The 19,846-nt window shown below is 34.6% G+C and overlaps 2 protein-coding genes across 12 annotated transcripts; one reads left to right on the forward strand and one right to left on the reverse strand.

The window, feature by feature from the left end:
* The first annotated feature begins 6,422 nt into the window (after window positions 1–6,422).
* LOC137710148 (agamous-like MADS-box protein AGL11) lies at window positions 6,423–15,575 on the forward strand. 6 transcript variants are annotated; one of them, XM_068449112.1, is made up of 10 exons: window positions 6,569–6,652; window positions 7,542–7,567; window positions 8,168–8,399; window positions 11,531–11,615; window positions 11,849–11,910; window positions 12,177–12,276; window positions 12,440–12,481; window positions 12,569–12,610; window positions 12,927–13,084; window positions 13,222–15,575. In XM_068449112.1, the coding sequence occupies exons 3-10, from the start codon at window positions 8,218–8,220 to the stop codon at window positions 13,223–13,225; spliced, it is 675 nt and encodes a 224-aa protein (XP_068305213.1). In that variant the 5' UTR covers window positions 6,569–6,652; window positions 7,542–7,567; window positions 8,168–8,217; the 3' UTR covers window positions 13,226–15,575. The 6 variants fall into 6 exon arrangements, with proteins under 6 accessions (XP_068305229.1, XP_068305222.1, XP_068305216.1 ...); XM_068449128.1 differs by lacking the exon at window positions 7,542–7,567 and having other exon boundaries at window positions 6,423–6,652; window positions 11,534–11,615; XM_068449115.1 differs by lacking the exon at window positions 7,542–7,567 and having other exon boundaries at window positions 6,430–6,595.
* Window positions 15,167–19,745, reverse strand: LOC137710116 (immune-associated nucleotide-binding protein 9-like). 6 transcript variants are annotated; one of them, XM_068449075.1, is made up of 6 exons: window positions 19,674–19,745; window positions 18,311–18,559; window positions 17,867–18,144; window positions 16,863–17,027; window positions 16,640–16,774; window positions 15,167–15,574 (listed from the first exon to the last, which is right to left on the reverse strand). In XM_068449075.1, exons 2-6 carry the CDS (start codon window positions 18,540–18,542, stop codon window positions 15,374–15,376), a joined length of 1,011 nt encoding a protein of 336 aa, XP_068305176.1. In that variant the 5' UTR covers window positions 18,543–18,559; window positions 19,674–19,745; the 3' UTR covers window positions 15,167–15,373. The 6 variants fall into 6 exon arrangements, with proteins under 6 accessions (XP_068305176.1, XP_068305173.1, XP_068305184.1 ...); XM_068449072.1 differs by having other exon boundaries at window positions 18,311–18,564; window positions 19,674–19,735; XM_068449083.1 differs by lacking the exon at window positions 19,674–19,745 and adding an exon at window positions 19,544–19,638 and having other exon boundaries at window positions 18,311–18,564.
* Between the last annotated feature and the right edge of the window lie 101 nt (window positions 19,746–19,846).

Here is a 19,846-nt window from a genome sequence, read left to right on the forward strand (position 1 = left end):
TTTCATCATAAGTGGCGAGAGACAAGAAAGAGGCGGCACAAAAAACAATGCCCTAGCAAGCAAATGAAGGTCGTGAAAGCTTATGCATTCAGATGCTGAAGGTTTCCTAAAGCGTATAGATGTTCACGTGGGCCAAGTAGAACTTCCTTCCATAACTGGTTAGGTTATTGCTCTCCTGCCTTTTACTGGTCACTACTAATAAAGTATTTTACTTCTTATTAAATATAAGTAGCGTAGTTCATATTTTATATCTACTAAATTGTTGTAAATTATTTTGGGGGATAAATTCAAAATAAGCTGTAAAGTGTTTGTTGCCTCTCTGCAATCGAGAAAAATGATAGGTAAGATCTGGTCACATTGATGATACATAAATGAGGTGTGAGTCAATGATTGTTAGATGTTTAAATTAAACTTAGATGGTGATCAATAGTGTTTATTGGTGGATGAATGATTACGTTCCATAGTGAAAGGTTATCTTTTTTTTTTTCTTTGTTCTTTGTTCTTTTTTTTTTTTTTTTTTTATAGCGGTAAGAGTGAGTACAATGATAGCTTTATAGAGGTCTATGTAGTGTGTTGTCATTGGTTCCGTTATGAACTATTATCCCTCTAATCAAGTCAATTAGTCTTTTGACTTGAGAGACGTCGGTGAAGGAGGTAATTACGAGACTCTAAGTTTCGGGTCTTTAAATGCATTATGAGTTTCTATGGTTGACTCATAGTTTCAATTGACCATTGTAGTATAAAAGTTGTTAATCATAACTCCGTGGTCAAGTTTTTTAGTAATCATAGCCCAATTCGAAATTTTCATCAAAACTCCATCAACATGGGTCAACTTACAATATGAGTTTCACCACCTAGACCACCAAAATAATTTGGCCTAAATTATAAAAAAATTTAGTACATCATGTTCAGTTAATTCAATAGCTTTTTTCATTGCTTTGCGAAATGAACTCTATTCTTTAATTGTCCAGCTATAAATTCTGCAAGAATATTGGGGTGCCCGTAAGGATTTGCAATTCTTGTAATAGCAATGTTGAGTTTTCAGTTTACACAATTAAGTTCTTTTTGTACATGTGTCTGTAATTCTTCAATTGTTCGGGTCATGTCTTCTATTTGATGAATAATGTAGGCTGATAGGAAAACTGTTAGTAGCAGTTAGTACTGTTAGTAGCTATTAAAACGGTTAACAGAAAGGTTGTTAGGTAGTTGGTTCTGTTAAAAACAGATTGCTTAGAGTGTAAACCATGTGTGGCTACATAAGCAAATGTAATAGCATCAAACAAACAATGGAAATACAATATAGAAAATACAATTGAGAATTCTCTTCCTTCTCTCTTCTTTCCCTCTTTAAGGATTGTTCTTCTTTCTTGTTTTCTCTACAACATTGGTTCATTTTCTGCGACTCTTCATTTCTGTTATCATGGTATCAATTGCTAAACGATTCTTGGTGTTGTTCTTCCGCTGACATTGTTGAAGATTTATGGTGTTTCTCTGTGATTTGGGTAACGATTTCGACAATCATCAAGCTTGTTCTTTTCATGGTTGCTGAAATGCACATCACCTATTTGTTTCAATGCGTCAATGAACATTGTTTTGCATGGTGTTTTACTTGAAAATTCAAGGCTGATAGCCATAAATTAAGTCTTTGCAGTAGAGAATTGTTAAGGCCGATAGCCAAAGAGTGTGTTGTTGATAAGGCCAATAGCCATTTCTAGTGAATTTCAACAAGGCCAATAGCCATTTCTTGATTCTTGCACTTCTGTAAGGCTGATAGCCGAAGTGTATTGTTGGGTACTCCATATCATCTACGTTCTTTCATTACAAGTTCCTTGAAATATCATGTCTGAGTCCGTGAAGATTGAGGGGTTGCTGGGAATGCTTACAGATAGGCTTCAAGATGATAATTGTGTGAAATGGAGCTTTCAATTTCAGTCTGTTTTGAGAGGCTATGATCTGTTTGATTTCTTCATTGGAGATTCGCCATGTCCACCAAAGTATGTAATCAATATAGACACTGGAGTTACTACAGAAATTACTACGGCATATAAAGATTGGGTGAAGAATGATCTTGCATTGCTAAGTCTGCTCATTGCCACCCTGTCTAATGATGCCATGGAACATGTCTTTGGGTGCAAAACTTCACAAGAAGCTTGGAATTATCTACAAGAAAGGTTTTGCATCTGTATCAATGGTTCGTGTGAATCAACTGAAGACGGAATTTCATACTGCACAAAAAGGAGGAGACTATGTGGACAAATTCATGCTTAGACTTAAGGGGATTCGAGATCAATTAATTTCTGCTGGTGAAAAGATATCAGATGATGATTATATCATTGCTATTTTATCTGGACTGCCTACTGATTTTGAAGTAATCAAGACGGTGATTCTTGCAAGGGATTCCATAATGTCACTTAAAGATTTTCGAGCACAATTGTTGGGTGCAGAAGCTAGTATTGAGGCTCGGATGCAGATTCTTTCCAACTCCATGTCTGCAATGTATATATAAGGCGATGGGGCAAGTTCTAGCATATTTTAAGGAGGAAACCAGAGTTATGAGCATGGAGAAAGTTCAAATTCCCAAGGGGGTGACACTAGCTCAAACTTTAAAGGAGGATCTTGGAATGGCAATACCAACTATAAGAATGTTATCTCACTTGAGTGTCAAATCTGTTCAAAGAAAGGACACACTGCACCAAATTGTTATTACCGGGCTGATAACAATGGACAACCTTCAAATTTTGTTGTGTGCCAAATCTGTGGAAAGAAGGGTCACATTGCCCTTGAATGTTATCACATGAACAATTTCTCATACCAAGGTAATCCACCACCACCTTCCCTCACTTCTTTGTCTGCACAAACCAATTTGAGGCAACCAAATACAAATGCTGTCAATGACAATGGATTCAATGCTGCTGAAACTTGGATTCTAGACACTGGTGCAACACACCACATGATGGCCAATGCTACCAACATTAATCAAGCTGCACCATACAATGGAAATGAGAAGATTATCATCGGCAATGGGGAAGGACAAGGCCACAAAGGTGATTTTATATCAAGGAATGAGTGATGGTGGGGATTTGTTCAAAATTCCAGTTAATGCATTTTCAAATTCATTTGCTGCAAGGTTGAGTAGATGTGCTTACTAAAGGTCTTCACAGTCCTACCTTTGTTAAGCATTGCTTCAATCTCAAACTTGGAAACCCAGTTGAGATTGAGGGGGGATGATGAATAATGTAGGCCAATAGGAAAACTATTAGTAGCTGTTAAAAAGGTTAACAGAAAGGTTGTTAAGTAGTTGGTTCTGTTAAAAACATATTGCTTAGAGTGTAAGCCATGTGTGGCTATATAAGCAAATGTAATAGCATCAAACAAACAATGGAAATACAATACAAAAAATACAATTGAGAATTCTCTTCCTTCTCTCTTCTTTCTCTCTCTAAAATTTGTTCTTCTTTCTTGTTTTCTCTACAACATTGGTTCATTTTCTGTGACTCTTCATTTCTGTTATCACTATTAATAACTTGGGGAATCCCATATAATGATATTTTTACACTAAGGGAGGAGAAGTTCAGCTTAGCTACACAATGGGCAACGAAATTTTGTATTGAATTCGTCAATCACGAGATTCAAACCTAAAGTGAAGAGGAATACCACTAAACCGTAGTACTAAGTGAAAAATTATAAATTTTTTTAGATGGACAGATAATTAGTTTTTTTTTTTCTTTCTAATCCTATATGTATGTATGTGTATAATATAATATATCAAATATTATAATTGGGATACTTCCCCCAAAAACGAAGGGAGGCGGCAACCCCCACCACCGCAGCCGCAGCATGGGGGAGCGCCTCCTTAATCCGCACTACAACCAATAAAAATGTTCTTCAGATTGATATATTGTGCTAATTCGAGACCGAGATAGAGAGAGATGGCTGGTAAGGTATGAACTAAGCATATCAAGACCAGTAAGCCAATCATGGATTATGGATCACCATTTAAGGAGGGGATGGGGATCTTATACCAATGAGCATATATCAGGTAGCTAATAACAACTAGTCAATTTTTTTATACATATATAGGCCTCTCTCCTATCAACGATGAATTCCTACATCAGAAACGATATATAGGCAGGCCCCATTTATTGGAAGGTTGCCACCCAAAAATGGTACTAGTAGATATCAAAGTAAAATGGCCAAAATATGTTACATATGAAGTTTTATACTGCAATCTGATCATACTAGATTTGAAGTAAAGACCATGCTAATCATTTCATAAGCTACGTCGCATTTTCTAATGAATGTCCAACCATAATATTTGGTTCAAAATCGGTTTCGACAAAAATTGAATTTAAATATTTTACTTACAATTGAAAAAAAATATTACTAAACTGCAGTACTAAGTGATTCTCTAACGATCAACGTAACGAGTAACTATAATATTTCTACTTTAACTAAATGCAAAACTGACATAGATTATAAACATAACGATTTCATAGTATAAACACACATTTGACACATTTTAACAACTTTCTTGGATCGTCTTCCATGTCTCTTCGACAAGATTATTCATTGACATATGTTGGTACGGAATTCATATTTGTTTTTAACTTTGTGTTATGATGAATTAATATCATACAAAAGAAAGTTCTTTGATTTGATCTTGTTGTAAATATATGGTAGAATGGATTGAATATCAAGTTGAAAGGCGCAAATCCGGCACTATTAATAAAACTCTGTGGATTTGGAATCTAGTGTTTGATTTAGGTCAATGACCCACCTTTCTAAAGAAAAGAGTATCATGAGTTCACTATGCCGTGACATATGGGATTTTTCGGTCAAAATCTATTGTTTATAATGTCTTATTAGGATTCTAAGATTTTAGGACGTTTCAGTATTCTGTTATTTTTTAATACTTTTCCGATTTGAACTCCTGAAAAGTATATTAAGACTAAGAGGTATTATAAATACCACTTTCAGGTTGCATGCTAGGCTTGTTTATTTCATAATTTTTATCATGAACTTTGAGATTTTCTCATACTTTTTAGTGAATTACAGTTTCATCATTCTTTATTAATTATTATCAATTTATATCCATTATTTGTCACGCTGCGCCAAATTTGCATATGAAGTTCCTCGATTGGATCTAATTAAGCCTCAGTCTCTTGATCTTCAATTTTCATCAGATAATGATATAGGAGTCTGTATGTGAATATGAAATTCATATTTAAGCAATTGAGAACATAGCTCATTGCGTCAATAATCCAAACGAAATGAGTATGTCAAACTCGATCGGTGGATAACTAAATTGAAATGTAAAGTTTCGTAAATCCTTTGTCAAGAACCTACCGTTTTTTACCAAGGCCTGCAGTCCATTGATTTTTTGAAATCCAGCAAGAAGCTCAGTAGTGCTATAAGTTCAAAAGAGGACCCGAACTTCTCAGTTATGTTATGTAATTAGGCATTGAGCATAGCTCTACCGCACACCTAAACATTTGATGAAACTTTTTATAAAGTCCCGATTAAGGACAAATTAAAAATGGTTGAAACAAATTAACATCTGATAGAGAGGTCTTAACTTATTCACATTACACCTTAAGATTTTAAAATTGTATCAATTTATGCCTTGTGTGAGTTTGTCTAACGAATTCTTTGAATCTTCGTAAAACTGATGATATGGTGAGCATGTAACCTATAATTGGGTAAGCCACATTTGTATCAGATTGATTATAAACTCATCAATTTAACGGAGAATTATAGTTCAATTAAACAAAAGGTATAAATTGATACAATTACAAAACCATAGAATGCAACGTATATGAGAATTAAAACCTCATAGTTCAATTTAAAAATCACTTAAAACGTTAAGGGTATAAAATGTAATTAGCCCTTAGCAATGCCTGAAAATGACTTTTCATTCTTCTATTTGTTGACAAACCTAGTGCAGGCATATATGGATAGCACCATACCCTAATCTGTCATACGGTAATTAATTCCATTGACCCATTTTGGAAATTTCCCTCACATATTTTGATCGCTAGAAGAAGAAGAAAAAAAATTTGTATACCGATGATGAATAATTCATTAGCTAGCTAAAATAGATTAATAGATAGGATTCTTGTAGAGAAACTTACATAAAATTGATTCACTGTCATGTAGTATTTCAATTCAATATCATGATACGTGTTGAAAAACCATGTCATTTTTTTTATAGGAATGAGATGCCACAGAAGCGATAAACCTCATTGTATGCAAGTTCTATTATTCTTTAAGGGCATTTTAGTCAGTTAGCTCTTCATTTCACCAAATAATTAATTATAAACTAACATTTGAACAAAACTTGCAGTTATATATGGAGCGAATTTGAACCTGCAAAGCTGTTCAAATCAGCTCAAACAACCACATCTTGTATCCCATTTCGGTAAAAGGCCAACCCTCTCTCTCTCTCTCTCTCTCTCTCTCTCTCTCTCTCTCTAGACTCACACACACACACAAATCAAAGTTGGACAAAGTAAGAAAGAGGCTATAATTGGCGTGGGAAAGAGGACTTGCCTACAAGCTTTGGCTTCTTTGGGATTAGATATTTCCGAAAGCTGAGGTGAGGTCAATAGAAGAGAAGACCCAAAGGAGTTGTGGGGAGTTGTGGAACCCTAAAGTAAAGGTCCTCAGCTCATTATGTTTAAAAAAATCATCTCATCATTTTTCCATGGAAAAACTAAAACAATAATTATGTTGTTTAATTTCCAAATACTAATTATTTTTCATCGTGTCGCATTTCATATGTAGCTAGATCTTTGTTTCCGAACTTTTATTTAGCTAATCTTGTCTTCTTATTTTATTTATTTTATCTTGTATACAAATTCTGGGTTTTATAGTGTTCTTGATATATATGATCCCAAATATATATCATCTGTTGCTTCATCTTTCTGACTTTCTTCACTTTCTTTTTCTTCCCTGTCAACTTTTTTATTTTCATATTGAACATGATATCAAGAATAAAATAACTGAGACTTCGTTTTTATATAAATTTAGGCCTTTGGCTTTGCAATATATATATGTGTATATATGTGTATATGTGTGTGTGTGTGTGTGTGTGTATATATAATTTAACATATATGTGTGTGTGTGTGTGTGTGTGTGTATTCTAATTAATTTGCAGAACCACCACCTCCTTCTTCTTTTTTCTTTGAATTTGATTTCAGCCCCAGTTTTCTTCAGCTAACTTCCAGCATGCTCACAAACCTAGCTAGCTCAGTAATCTATATATTACTGATCTGTGTTTCTCTCATATGGTTGAGAGAGAGGGGGAGAGAGAGAAGGAAAGAGTTCCCAGTAAAGGGTACTGCACCATTAATGGTGCCATGACTACCAAAATCTTGTTCAGCATGTTGTAGATTCCGGTACCACAGTTTGTATGGGGCATTTTTTTCTATGCTTAATATATATTGGACTCTTTTCTTTTTTTGTTTTTGGGTAAAATATTTATGGACTTTTTTCTATCTTAGTTTGGCCTCCGCATTAATCAAACTGCTGTTTTTTTTCAGTGGCCTACAACCCTCATACTTTTCCGGTGAGATCTACTTCTTCTAGATCTCCTCAACTTTTTGTCTGATTTCCTTTTTTCTTATCATACTTTTGTCTGATTTCCTTGATCTATTTTTCTTTTGTTATTTTCGTCTCTAACACAATAATCCTTGATGTCTGCAGTACTCGTTATATTATCCCATTACCCGATCGATTCTCCATTATAATCATCTTTTTCTTTTATAATATCTTAATTTCAGTCTTTGATCTTCTCCAATAAAACCCCTATTAGAAAAAAAAATTTCTTCCTTAATCGTTGTATGTACAGAGTTCAATCTGCTGAATTTTAATTTTGTAACTATTTCTCTTTCCCTTTGATAGCTCGAGAAGAGAGAGGAGGAGATATCTCAAAGAGGATTTTCTTTTTTTTTTTTTTAATTTCTTTCAGTCTGTTCTATTTAATTAGCAGTTTATTTTCCATTTAGTAATATATATGTATGTATGCGCACACATATGCTAGCTTTCTCTTTTATTCAGAATTAATTCTTGTTATTTTAATTAATGATCATGCTGCAACGATCTATATGAACTTAGTACTATATATATCCTATTTATTAATATTGTATAAATTCTTTTATGTATACAGGCAGGAGGTTGGTTCGCTCTTGGATCTGATCAAAGTAATTAGATATTAAGATGGGGAGGGGAAAGATTGAAATCAAGAGGATTGAGAACACGACGAATCGGCAAGTGACCTTCTGCAAACGAAGAAATGGGCTGCTGAAGAAAGCATATGAATTATCCATTCTCTGTGATGCTGAAATTGCCCTCATTGTCTTCTCTAGCCGGGGCCGTCTCTACGAGTACTCTAACAACAAGTAATATCCTATAACTAAATTCATCCTTAACTGTTCCTTAACTTCACTTCACTTCACTTATCAATTAATTATTTATTTTCTTCACTTGCATGCATGCATTGATTAAGTAGTTAATTGCAACAACAAGAAGTATTATCCTACTAAGTTGGACAGGTGTATGAATTCTATAACGTCACTCATGAGCTCGGTTTTTCCGAGAAGTCTTCTGTTAGCTCCAATTTCTCTATTTCTTTTCTTAAAATCTCTTTTTAAGTCTTCATAGGTCTTCATGTACCCCTTTTATCCTAAGCCCCTATCTCATAATTGTATTTTCTAGGAGCATTTGTAGGTCTTCGTTTCACATGTCTAAACCACCTTAACCAATTTTTTCTCATATTATCTTTAATTGCAACCACTCTTACTTTACCTCAGATATACTCGCTCTTAATCATGTCCTTTCTCATGTGCCAATGTGCCATACATCCGAGACAGGACATGATTAAGAATGAGAATATTCAAGATGAAATAGGAGTGGTTGTAATTAAAGACTATTCAAATATTTTAAGTCCAACTATATATTATTGGAGATTTTTCTTGTCTTTATTAAATCCCAATTTTTGAGTCCAACTAAATTTGATTTTATGAAAATAATTTAGAAAGCGTTGAGTCCAACTTAAATAGCGCTTGCATGTGTCTGTGTGGGTTTGCGTGTGTTACTGTTGTATATATGGTGAACCACTGTAGTCACAGTTTTCTCAAAGACATAAAAGTGAATGAAAAGGAAACAGTTGCACCAATTTGGACCTACTTTGTTCCACAGGAATCCAGTACTTGTTGGGTGTGTTTGATACTTCATTTTCTTCATTTTTAGGGTTACAAATCTATTAGAATCTCTCTCTCTCTCTCTCTCTCTCTCTCTCTCTCTCTCTCTGTGCAGTGGCATGCATTGAGATCACATATATCATGATACCGTGTCGATGGTCTTCCCTTTCCATTTCTGGCTTTCAAACCCTTACTACCCTTCTGTTTGTCTTTATCTAGCTATTGTGCAGTACTCTAATTCAAGAGAAAGCTTCTTCGACTTTTCACTTTGGCTTTCACTCTGAAAGGTTAAAACTTTCATAATATATATACATATATATGTATATTTACTTACCACTTTGCAAAAAAGAATATGAAACTCTAATAAACTCTGTGCTTAGTTTTAGTTTAAGGGTTTCTATTTTAATACATGCAAGGGTAACATGCACGTGCCATGCTGCTGCATGTGTGGGGGTTATGCATATGGAACAAGTTAACTGACCCATCCATGATCCACCCATACTCTTTTTTGACTCTTGAGGTTTGGGGTTGGACTGGAATTCTCTCCGGATCTCTACCATCTGAATCCTCTCTAGATCCTTCAATTATGAAGCTGGTGAGAGAGAGAGATGGAGATCAAGAGGGAAGAAGATGAACAAGGAAGAAGATGAATGGAAGAGGAAGGTGAAGGTGAAGGTAAACAGGGAATAAATTCCTGACCGTTCAAATTTTGGTTAAACAGACAGATCATTGAAGAGTTTGGAGAGCTCATTGATCAATGGGGTTTCTTTGCATGAATGGGGAGTTTTACACGTACCGTACGTAATTGTGCTGACATTTAGTCTTTTGTTGCATGCATGCAAGTCTTCCTACATCCTCCTAAGTCCTAATTGCCTTCCAGTGTCAAATTTTCGTCTTATTCGTCTTCAACGTCAAAATTGTCTGCTTTAGCACAGATCTAAAGCTATGTCAAATTAAAAATTGCAACACTTTTGAACTATTTATTTTACAATAGCAGTATGTCTTTTGATAATGACTTGTATAGAATTGAGTTACACCTATGTAGCAGTAAACTCGTTTCTTATGAATTATTCTTCTATCTTTTTGAGAGTCCACGGTTTTTTCTCTTATGCTTCCCATTTCTTAATTTGTTTGAGAAAACCTCCTTGTTTAATTAACATTTTTCTCCCTAAAACTAAAAAACTTTCGAAATAATTGTTTGTTTTATTAAGCGGTGATTTATATATTTATGTATATAGCTGAGAAAAGAAATACTAAAAGTAGGGGAGAAAATAAAGTGTCTTATTTGTAATTGACATCTGCGTGGCTGCGTGGTGGCCACTGCTGTGCATATATATGTCATTGCCCTCCACAAAAGGGATTGAATTGACTCCAGAGCCACGCCATGCATATATAGTGGTTCCCTGTTTAATCTGATATATTATCCATAGGCAGTGTGCCCTCTCTCTCATTCATGTCCCGTCTCACCAACATATATATGTGCTTTCAGCCACCCCTTCATTGTTTGACACCTCGAAATCGCATGAGGTTATTTTTGCACTAAAAGTTCTGTTTATTGAACAAAACCAAATATGCTCGTATATAAGTATTTAGGTCATCTTCAGTCAAGGGTATCTAACAAAGGACCAAAATGAATCAGTATAAGAATCAAATCTAAATTTAACAAAGGGCAGGCCCGGCAGGGTATGTATAACGAGCCCTCAAGTCCCTTGGCGGCCCGAACATGTGCTTCCCAAGTCATGCCCGTTTAGAGATGAAAAAATTTAGCTACGTATGACTGGAGAAAGAAAGACTTAACCTTACAATATTCTTTAAAATATTGGTTTATGAGTGGCTAAAACGTAGCCAAGGGCTAAGTACGTTTTAGCCGTCCATGACTGTAAATAGCCTTAGCTAAAGAAAGCTGAAAAACATTATTTGGCATGGAATAGCAGTTTACAGTATCTAATAATCTTTTTTATATATTTAGAATCACCCCTTAAAAGTCATGTAGTTCTACAATATTTAAGCTCACTATAAGCCGAACTTCGTTGACACACCCTCAAAATTCATCTAACATAAGATACAACTTCCAATTATATATTGTCATGAATTATATATATATATATATATATATATAGCTCTCTCTGCCTCTCTATATTTATAATGTTTCAAAAATTTATGAACCCATACAGTGCGAGTAATTATTCTATTGGTTCATCAACTCTTTTTTATCCTTCCTAGATCCTTTTTGTGGGTTCATGTGAAATTAACTTATTTGAAAAAGAAGTTGATCAGTTGACACATCTGTATCACCTATTGACAATTCACAATTTAAATTTGACCTGCAGCAGTATAAGAAACACCATAGAGAGGTACAAGAAGGCATGTTCAGATAGCACAGGATCAACTTCTATTACTGAAATTAACGCTCAGGTACTCCATATATATTATATACATATTTTTTTAATGTATTTTTATTTTAGTTTTTATGCCTAACCAGATAGTATGTGAGTGTGTGTGTGTGTGTAAACCTTGGTCCTTGCATATACCTTTCTGTTGAAGTTTGATACATATCTTGTGGTCTGGTTAATGGGTTAACTTACTTTGGATAATGGCATTTGTCAAATTGACAGAAATTCTTGCTGCATTTTTGTCTTGATATGCAGTATTATCAACAGGAATCGGCAAAACTGAGGCAACAGATTCAAATGCTGCAGAACTCTAACAGGTGATCCACTCCACTGTATATTTCCTTGTTTATACATGCATTGAACTGGAAAAGGACCATTAATTTGATCGCAATTATTTATAACCTCCCGAATGAACCTGCATGAAAATAGTCCAAAATATATACATATTTCATCAGTTACCTAGAGATATCAATTTGTTTTGAAATTAAAGTATACTTCTCTATAGAATTGACCTAGCTTGCATCTCAAGGCGCTTAATTGTATCTATAGTGGATGAATAAAAATATTGATTGCTTAATTGTAGGCACTTAATGGGAGATTCCTTGAGTAATCTAACTGTGAAAGAACTAAAGCAGCTGGAGAATAAGCTTGAACGAGGCATGACTAGAATCAGGTCCAAGAAGGTAATTAATTCGCTCAATTAAACAATTGATTTATACGATATTCTTGATGGCTTTCGAAGAATGCTGCATACGCGTATTTTCCAATTTAGTAATTGGCCATCTTCAATGTTCCTCTCGCAATTAATTATTTCCCGGTATGTATGTATCTGATGCTTGAGAACAGGAAGAAATGCTGATTGCAGAGATTGAGTACTTGCAGAAAAAGGTAAACCTTTTACATTTAAGAAGAGTTGCCCTCTTCCTATGAAGTGAATGCTCTAAATATAATCAATTATTTCTGTTATGTACGTAGGAGATTGAGCTGGAAAACGAAAATGTTTATCTTCGAACTAAGGTATGCGCAAGCGCAGAGATTAGTATTCATATACGTTAATTTTATGAAAATGCATGCCGAAACTAATTCATCATCAGATGAAGACAGTACTTTCCCATCTGTGCGTGTATACATATATATATATACATGTTTAATTAGCCACTAAAATCACTCAAAAAAAACTGATATGCATGCAGACTCTAAGTTATATATGTTTTATATAACTTCTCAAAAAATATAATGTACGTATGATATTCCAAGATTTACTATCTAATTGAATCACAAATTATTGATATATACACATCGATGTTTAATTTTCCGATGGATCGATGATCAGATATCAGAACTTGAGAGGCTTCACCAAGCAAACATGGTTTCTGTGCCAGAGATGAATGCAATCCAGGCATTAGCTTCTCGCAATTTCTTTAGCCAGAATATCATTGAGGGTGGAGGAGCTACCTTCCCACAGCAAAACAAGAAGATTCTCCATCTTGGGTAATCACTAAATTACTAATAATTATATATACACATATATAAATATAATTTAACCTGTAATTTAATTCGCACAGAAACAATAATTAAACACAAATTTTTATCTCTTGAGTTTCATATTTTGTTGTGTTTACGTGCAGGTAATTAATTAGCTTTTTGGAGGCAGAATCTTCAAATGCAGGAAATGCTACCTCTGTCACCTCAATCATCTTAATTATATCCAGATATTAATAATGACGATTTATCTTCTCCCATGTGTTCGGAACGAACATTGACTTTTTCAACAAGATTTCTAATTAGTAGCTTAATTATGTATTTGTAAGGAGTGTAATATGACTTTGGGATTTAGTACCTAGTACTACCCAGAATAAATTTTTTTTAAATACTACGCAGAATAATTACTACACTATGTCTCGTAATTTAATTAATTAGCTTAATTATGGCAGTGATGATGAACTATTCGTTACATAAGATGAGATAATGAGTAGCTGGGTTTCCCAGTTTCTTTCATGGTGTTATCTATGCTAGCACGTACTAGTATATCTTCGACAGAACTTTCCCCTTCCGTTGATTGGATGCAATCATTAAAACTACTAAGGTTTCGTTACACGACGATGCAGTTTTGCAATTATCATCGATTTTGATAACCATTGTAGTTTTCAATTTAAATTAAAAAAAAATGCAGGACTGAAAGTTTGTGACTATTTATTTTTAGTTTTTAATTTTTTTTAAAGTGAAAATTGAAAAAAGTAGCTTTTTTATTTTCAAAAACCAAAACCAAGCACACTTTTGAAAACTAAAAGCTACCGAACAATCTTTCATGTAAAAAATAAATGAAAACAAAAACTAAAATATAAAAACGAAATAACTATTAAATACACTCTAAACAAATTAAATGAGTGTCATCATGTCTCTTTGCCAAGTGTTACCCCAAAGAGAAACTCTTTGAATTATAGAATAATGTCTAGAAGTGTATTATCCACACATTTTTTTTTTTATTTTTCACTTTTATTAATAATTTTTTTTTAATTCATTCGATCTTACCTTCACTATTTAAAAAGTACATAAGTTTTAAAAAATGTACGGATAGCATAATCCTAATGTCTAATTGTGCCTGCAATCCCCACCTTTTCGTACAAAATTAAAACATAATATTGTTTGTTTAGACAAAGAAAACTCACCCACTAATAGACGTGGGTCCTACCATAGCCGACAACTCTATTGCCGACATATCAATTGTTGTACCCTAATTTGGGTGTCACTTCTTAGCCCACGTGAATGTATGTAGAAAAGGAGGCTTGCGCTTATTTATAAAAGAGCAACCTCACCCAAATTTGATACGAGGCTCGTAACCCTAGATACCTCACTCTCTCAAACTCTTGTAAATGTAACCAAACAATTTTTCCGGTAGAAACGGAAACGACAACAGTGTGGATGTAACCCAACTTCGGTTGAACAACAATATATCACTTGTGGCTCCACATTTAACATCAAACAGTTTGACACCGTTATGAGAATCGACGCGAAAAGCTAGGAGAAGCTGGGACTCTGGTACAAAAATTGTGGCAAGGATTATTTGGTTTCTTTTCCTTTTACGGTCAGTGATTTTTTGTTCCTATTCCATGTTTCAGTTCTCTTTTCTCCGATTCATTTTTCCTTTCATCTTTCCATCGTACGCATACCATCACTGGTTGCTCAAAAAAATAAAACAATGGCTTCTTTCGATCTCCACAAGTATCCTATTCTCTACAAATACTTCACGACACACACAAACTACGCTTAACACTTAAGCTACAAGTCTCTTGCCTCACCGGAAATTCGATTGACAAATCAAATTCGCAAGGCAAGGAAACTCCAAGGATTCTCTAATGGATCAGGGTCAATCTTATGGTAAGTTCAAAATGCAAGGGCCGCCTTGTCTTCGAGTCGACCCTTCCTGGCTTAAACTATCAATTAAAACTGCGTAAAATAAACACAGAGAACCGAAGATAAAGATTTAACTCATTCAAGAAATCTAAACGGCTGGTATGTGTGAAGGTGGTTTCAGTTGCAAACTGAAGGATATGCTGAAATTGTAAGCCAAAGTTGCAGACAAAATATATAAAATATATGTATAGGTATAAAACAGAAATAGTAAACTTAGCATCCTACCGATTTATTTACATAAAAGGTTCAAACCATAATCATTGTCAATCGCTGTCGCAAACAGTTTGCAGCAAACTCCACATTAACCAACAGTTAAACGAGGAGAAAGATTGATTCCTTACCACGCATCTTTGTCAAAAGTTACGTTTATAGAATGACACACTTGGTTTCACCTCTTTTACGAAGCTCCTCCTCTGCTTTCATTAAATGGTCTCGAAGCTTTCGAATTTCATCATCAGACTTCAGCTGAGCCCGTTGAGCATTCTCTTCTGCTCTCAGACGCGCAGCTTGTTCATCTGCCAACTGTTGCTCAAGCCTCATAGTGGTCTCTCTTAACTTTGACTCGACCTGTAAAATATCATCATGTTTCAGGACTAAAGAATAATGCAACATTTGATCCTTTCAAATAAATAAAAAAAATAACGTAAGCCCAAGCATATAGACGTTTATTTCAATCAAATATGGTTAGTCAAAAATTATAAATGCTGAGAGAAATAATAATGCAATTAATCAGTGAGCCACACAAAGGCCAATTTTGTAAAGCCTCCCTATAGTCTTTCTCACCCAATCTTTCAACTTCCACAAACAACAAAAACTAAAAAGACGACGACAAAATTCAGTTAAAGTTATCTTCAGAAAAATTCTGTTCCGTAGTTTACAGAAAAATACTCTCTTCAATTATTTTTCTTATCAAACTCGTCAGGTGATCCCAGTTTCATGCTTCATACTCTGTTATATCACGAGAACATAAGCATGCAAACCAGATATGTCAACTAGAAACATATGATGTCAAAGTCCTATATATCAGACGATATGGCTTGAAGGAAATTTCCAACTGTTAACACTTTTTTGTACTACCAACTCTGCAAATACTAAATGTCAATTCTTGATGACCACTCCACTCATTTCATTCTACCTAAACTACTACATAAACATTAGAACAGATGAAAAAATATAAAGCAAACTTATGAAGCCATCCCTAAACTTTGTAACGCACGATGCATAAAACTGTACATCTCCATACTTATGTGAGAGAACTAATAAACTATGCAAAATCTCATCTGAAGGTATTCTACAACCGCGGGACTGACTACTAAATGCATTCAAGAGTTCATTGATCCCAACCTTATATGCAATAACTTGTCTACAAGGTATTCACAAGTGATAATATTTTCAAAGGCAATCAATGGAATGAAAAACATGGGACGGTGATTTAGGTATGGAAAGAAATATGTCCTAACATATTAAAAAAAAAAAAACTTGGTTGAACAAGAGGTGGTCAATATCATTGTCAAGGAGTGCAACCAAACATGGTATTCTAGTTTTAACCGAGTATGAAAACTGGAAGAATATATTGACATCCATAGCTAAATCCAAAAGCAAAGCATGTGAAAGCTTAGGGCAATCTGTTACCATCTCAGTAATCCGCTTAAGCTGCTCGTCATGTGCACGCTGCATCTGATCCTTCAATTCAGATATTTCTCGTTTGGAATACCCCTTCAAGGAGTTAACCTCTTCTTGTTGGTCACGAAGTTTAATGGCCCCCTTCTGTCGGATACAATGAAAACTTTATCATGATATTTACAAACAAAAAGACAATTTAAGCAAGTAGTTAATAATAAAAATAATAAAATACCTTCACTTCAGCAAATATCTCATCTGTGTATGGTCGCCCACCATTTTGTGATATGACCTTGTTTACAAGGGATAGAAGGTTCTCAACTTGTTTAACCCTCTTACTTTCATCCTTAGTCTTATTATCAAAAAGCACACACCGGTTTTCACACAGAGTAAGGATGTCCTACAATAATCCAAGAATTCATTAATCTTTTAATACATAACATCCACGTATTCAAGACGGTAATGGATTACATAAGAAATTGTACGTACGTGGTTGCAAACCATACATTAAAACGTAAATACAAACTATAATAAGCCCTTATTCAGGCATGGTTGAAGAAGAAAGAGGATAGGGCCTTGTTTGGGCGAGGATTGATAGAGTTTTCCCTAATCTAGGTTGGCCTGACGTTTTCTCCTGTATCTACTACTATAGTGAAAATCCATCATCCATTATACCATGCTTACTAACAAACAATATTCTTTGATCTCCAGCACACTAGACATTTGAAGAGAAGGGATCAAAGAAAAGGATATGATCAATGACAGAGTCCATTTTTAAATACAAAAATGGAGCCGCTGATTTCACGGACATGCTGAAAATGAAGTTACTGAAAACTGTCCCAATAAAATAAGACGGGAAGTCCGGCTCTTACTGTCTTAAATAAGGATGATGTAAGCTTATGAGGAAATGAATGGTCATCCAGAATGAAGGAAATGGAAAACCATTATGAGCATGGGGTGGGTTTAACAGGTTTTTAACTTGACTTCATGTTTCTACACAAAACTTTAATAATGTGAAGTAATTCAAGTTATGTAGCAAATAATTCCAGATAATCATAGAACTAGGTGGAAGTAATAAGCACAACCCTGTTGATATATATCAAATAAAAGGAAAATCAATTCTGGAAGAAAAGCAAAAAAAAAAAAAAAAACAAAAAAAAAAACTAATGGTGATAGTTTATAGAAACGAAACAAAAGAAGCAAAAAGTTAAATAACAAGGTTAAAAGTTGGTGAATAACCTTTAAAGGTTCTGGGCATTCACGGCCCAAATAGTCATCCAAGGTCTCATCATTGTCTTCAAGATCATCTCCCCCAGTAAAGACCACAATCATATAATCAATAATTTTGCTTCCAAACAAAGTTTGCAAGCTACGCAATGCAGCTTCTTCTTCTTGTGAAAAGCGAGTCCTAACTGAGAAAACTACAACCACAGCATGGATTCCATCTTTCGCCAAATCAATACATCTGACAATTTCTTTGCCAACAAAGTCCGACTTTGCAGAAAAATCAAAAAGACCTGCAGTGGTGTGCCACACAAGTCAACACAGGGAGAAAGATTAGCTTTTGAAAACTAAATTCATTGATGCAACTACCCTATCCATCTGTCTCTCTATTCCAAGAAATGGACAGAAATTATATATTCAGATTGAATGTACAAAGAATACAAATTAGCAAGATTATACCAGGAGTGTCTATAACATTTACGACTTGTCCATCTCTCAATACAGTTTTCTCCAATTCACAAGTACTGGTAACACCTGAGGAGCTTGTCCTGGACTTGAAGGCCTTTCTTCCAAGAATACTGTTTCCCGTTGCACTTTTTCCATTACCAGTACGTCCAACTAAGACCATAGTGCGAACAGCACTAGACAGTGAAGCAAGCTCCCAGTCATCATCGATCGAACTTCCACCCATTATATAAATCAGGAAACCTGAGCTGGCATCTAGTTATGTTAGTATATATAGTAAAAAAAGGTATGCATCACATAAGGCATAAATGTGCAATGAAAAAAATCACGTTTGGACCAATAGAAAAATGTTTTTTTACGACACACCCACTGCATGAATGAATCCCTATTTCATGTAACCACAATTCCAAAACTCAGAAGTCATATCTCCGTTCTTTGATAGAAACAAAATTATGCGAATGACCTTAATTCAATATATCGTTTTTTATTCTGAGCAGAAGATAGTGATTTCGAAACATGGTCAACGAATTGTTTCCCTTTTGAATGTAAACTTTCTCAGCACCCAAAAGCCACACGTATTTCCATGGACCGGCAAGACATTCCATTAAGTTAAAATTGTTTTGAAGTAATCAAATAAACAAACATAACACGATTTTCGAACAATTATAGGGAGTCCCAAATAAATAAATTAAAAACTACAACTGAAACACCGACCCGATGTTCTAATTTCGTTCTTCTATTTTCGGCTAATACAAGGGCTGATTATGCTTCAAATATCAATATTAATTCCATTTAAAAAAAATTCCAACCACTAAACATAGCATAGGAACCAAGACAGAAGCAAACAAATTGTACGAATACATGTAGCAAATTATACGAAGTCCCAAATAAATAAATTAAAAACAACTGAAACACCGACCCGATGTTCTAATTTCGGCTAATACAAAGGCTGATTATCACTATTAATTCCATTTAAAACAATTTCCAACCACTAAACATAGCATAGGAACCAAGACAGAAGCAAACGAATTTGTACGAATACATCTAGCAAATTAAGCAAACGATCATCAAGTACTGCAATCTTCAAAGTAAATCTAATATATTTAATCATAATCATCGCAATTAAAGCTAGATAACTCCCCAGTCAACAAAATAAGAAACAATTAATCAAATCCAAAACCTGAATCAGCTAAATACGCTAAGAACACAGATCAGAAGCAGAAATACTTGGGATTTTCCGGGAAAACGAAAGCCCCCAATAATGCACGAATTAAGTAGAATCAAACAAAAAGTAGAAATTTGGTTCGAAAGAGAAGAAGAATTTGTTAAAGGGATTAGGAATTGGGAGATGACTTACTTGCAAAGGAAAAGAGTAGAGTCGCAGTCGCAGTCGCGGACGCGGTGGGGGAGACGATAAGTTCCCCAAGACTTGTTTACTTGTATTTATTATCGCATGTTTTTGTATAGGGACCCTTGGCGTTTGTGGGGCCCGCTAAAATTACAATCAACGGCCGAGATTGCACCTATCGT

Source organism: Pyrus communis, chromosome 1 (assembly GCF_963583255.1).
Source record: "Pyrus communis chromosome 1, drPyrComm1.1, whole genome shotgun sequence".
In the NCBI taxonomy this organism is placed as follows: Eukaryota; Viridiplantae; Streptophyta; class Magnoliopsida; order Rosales; family Rosaceae; genus Pyrus; species Pyrus communis.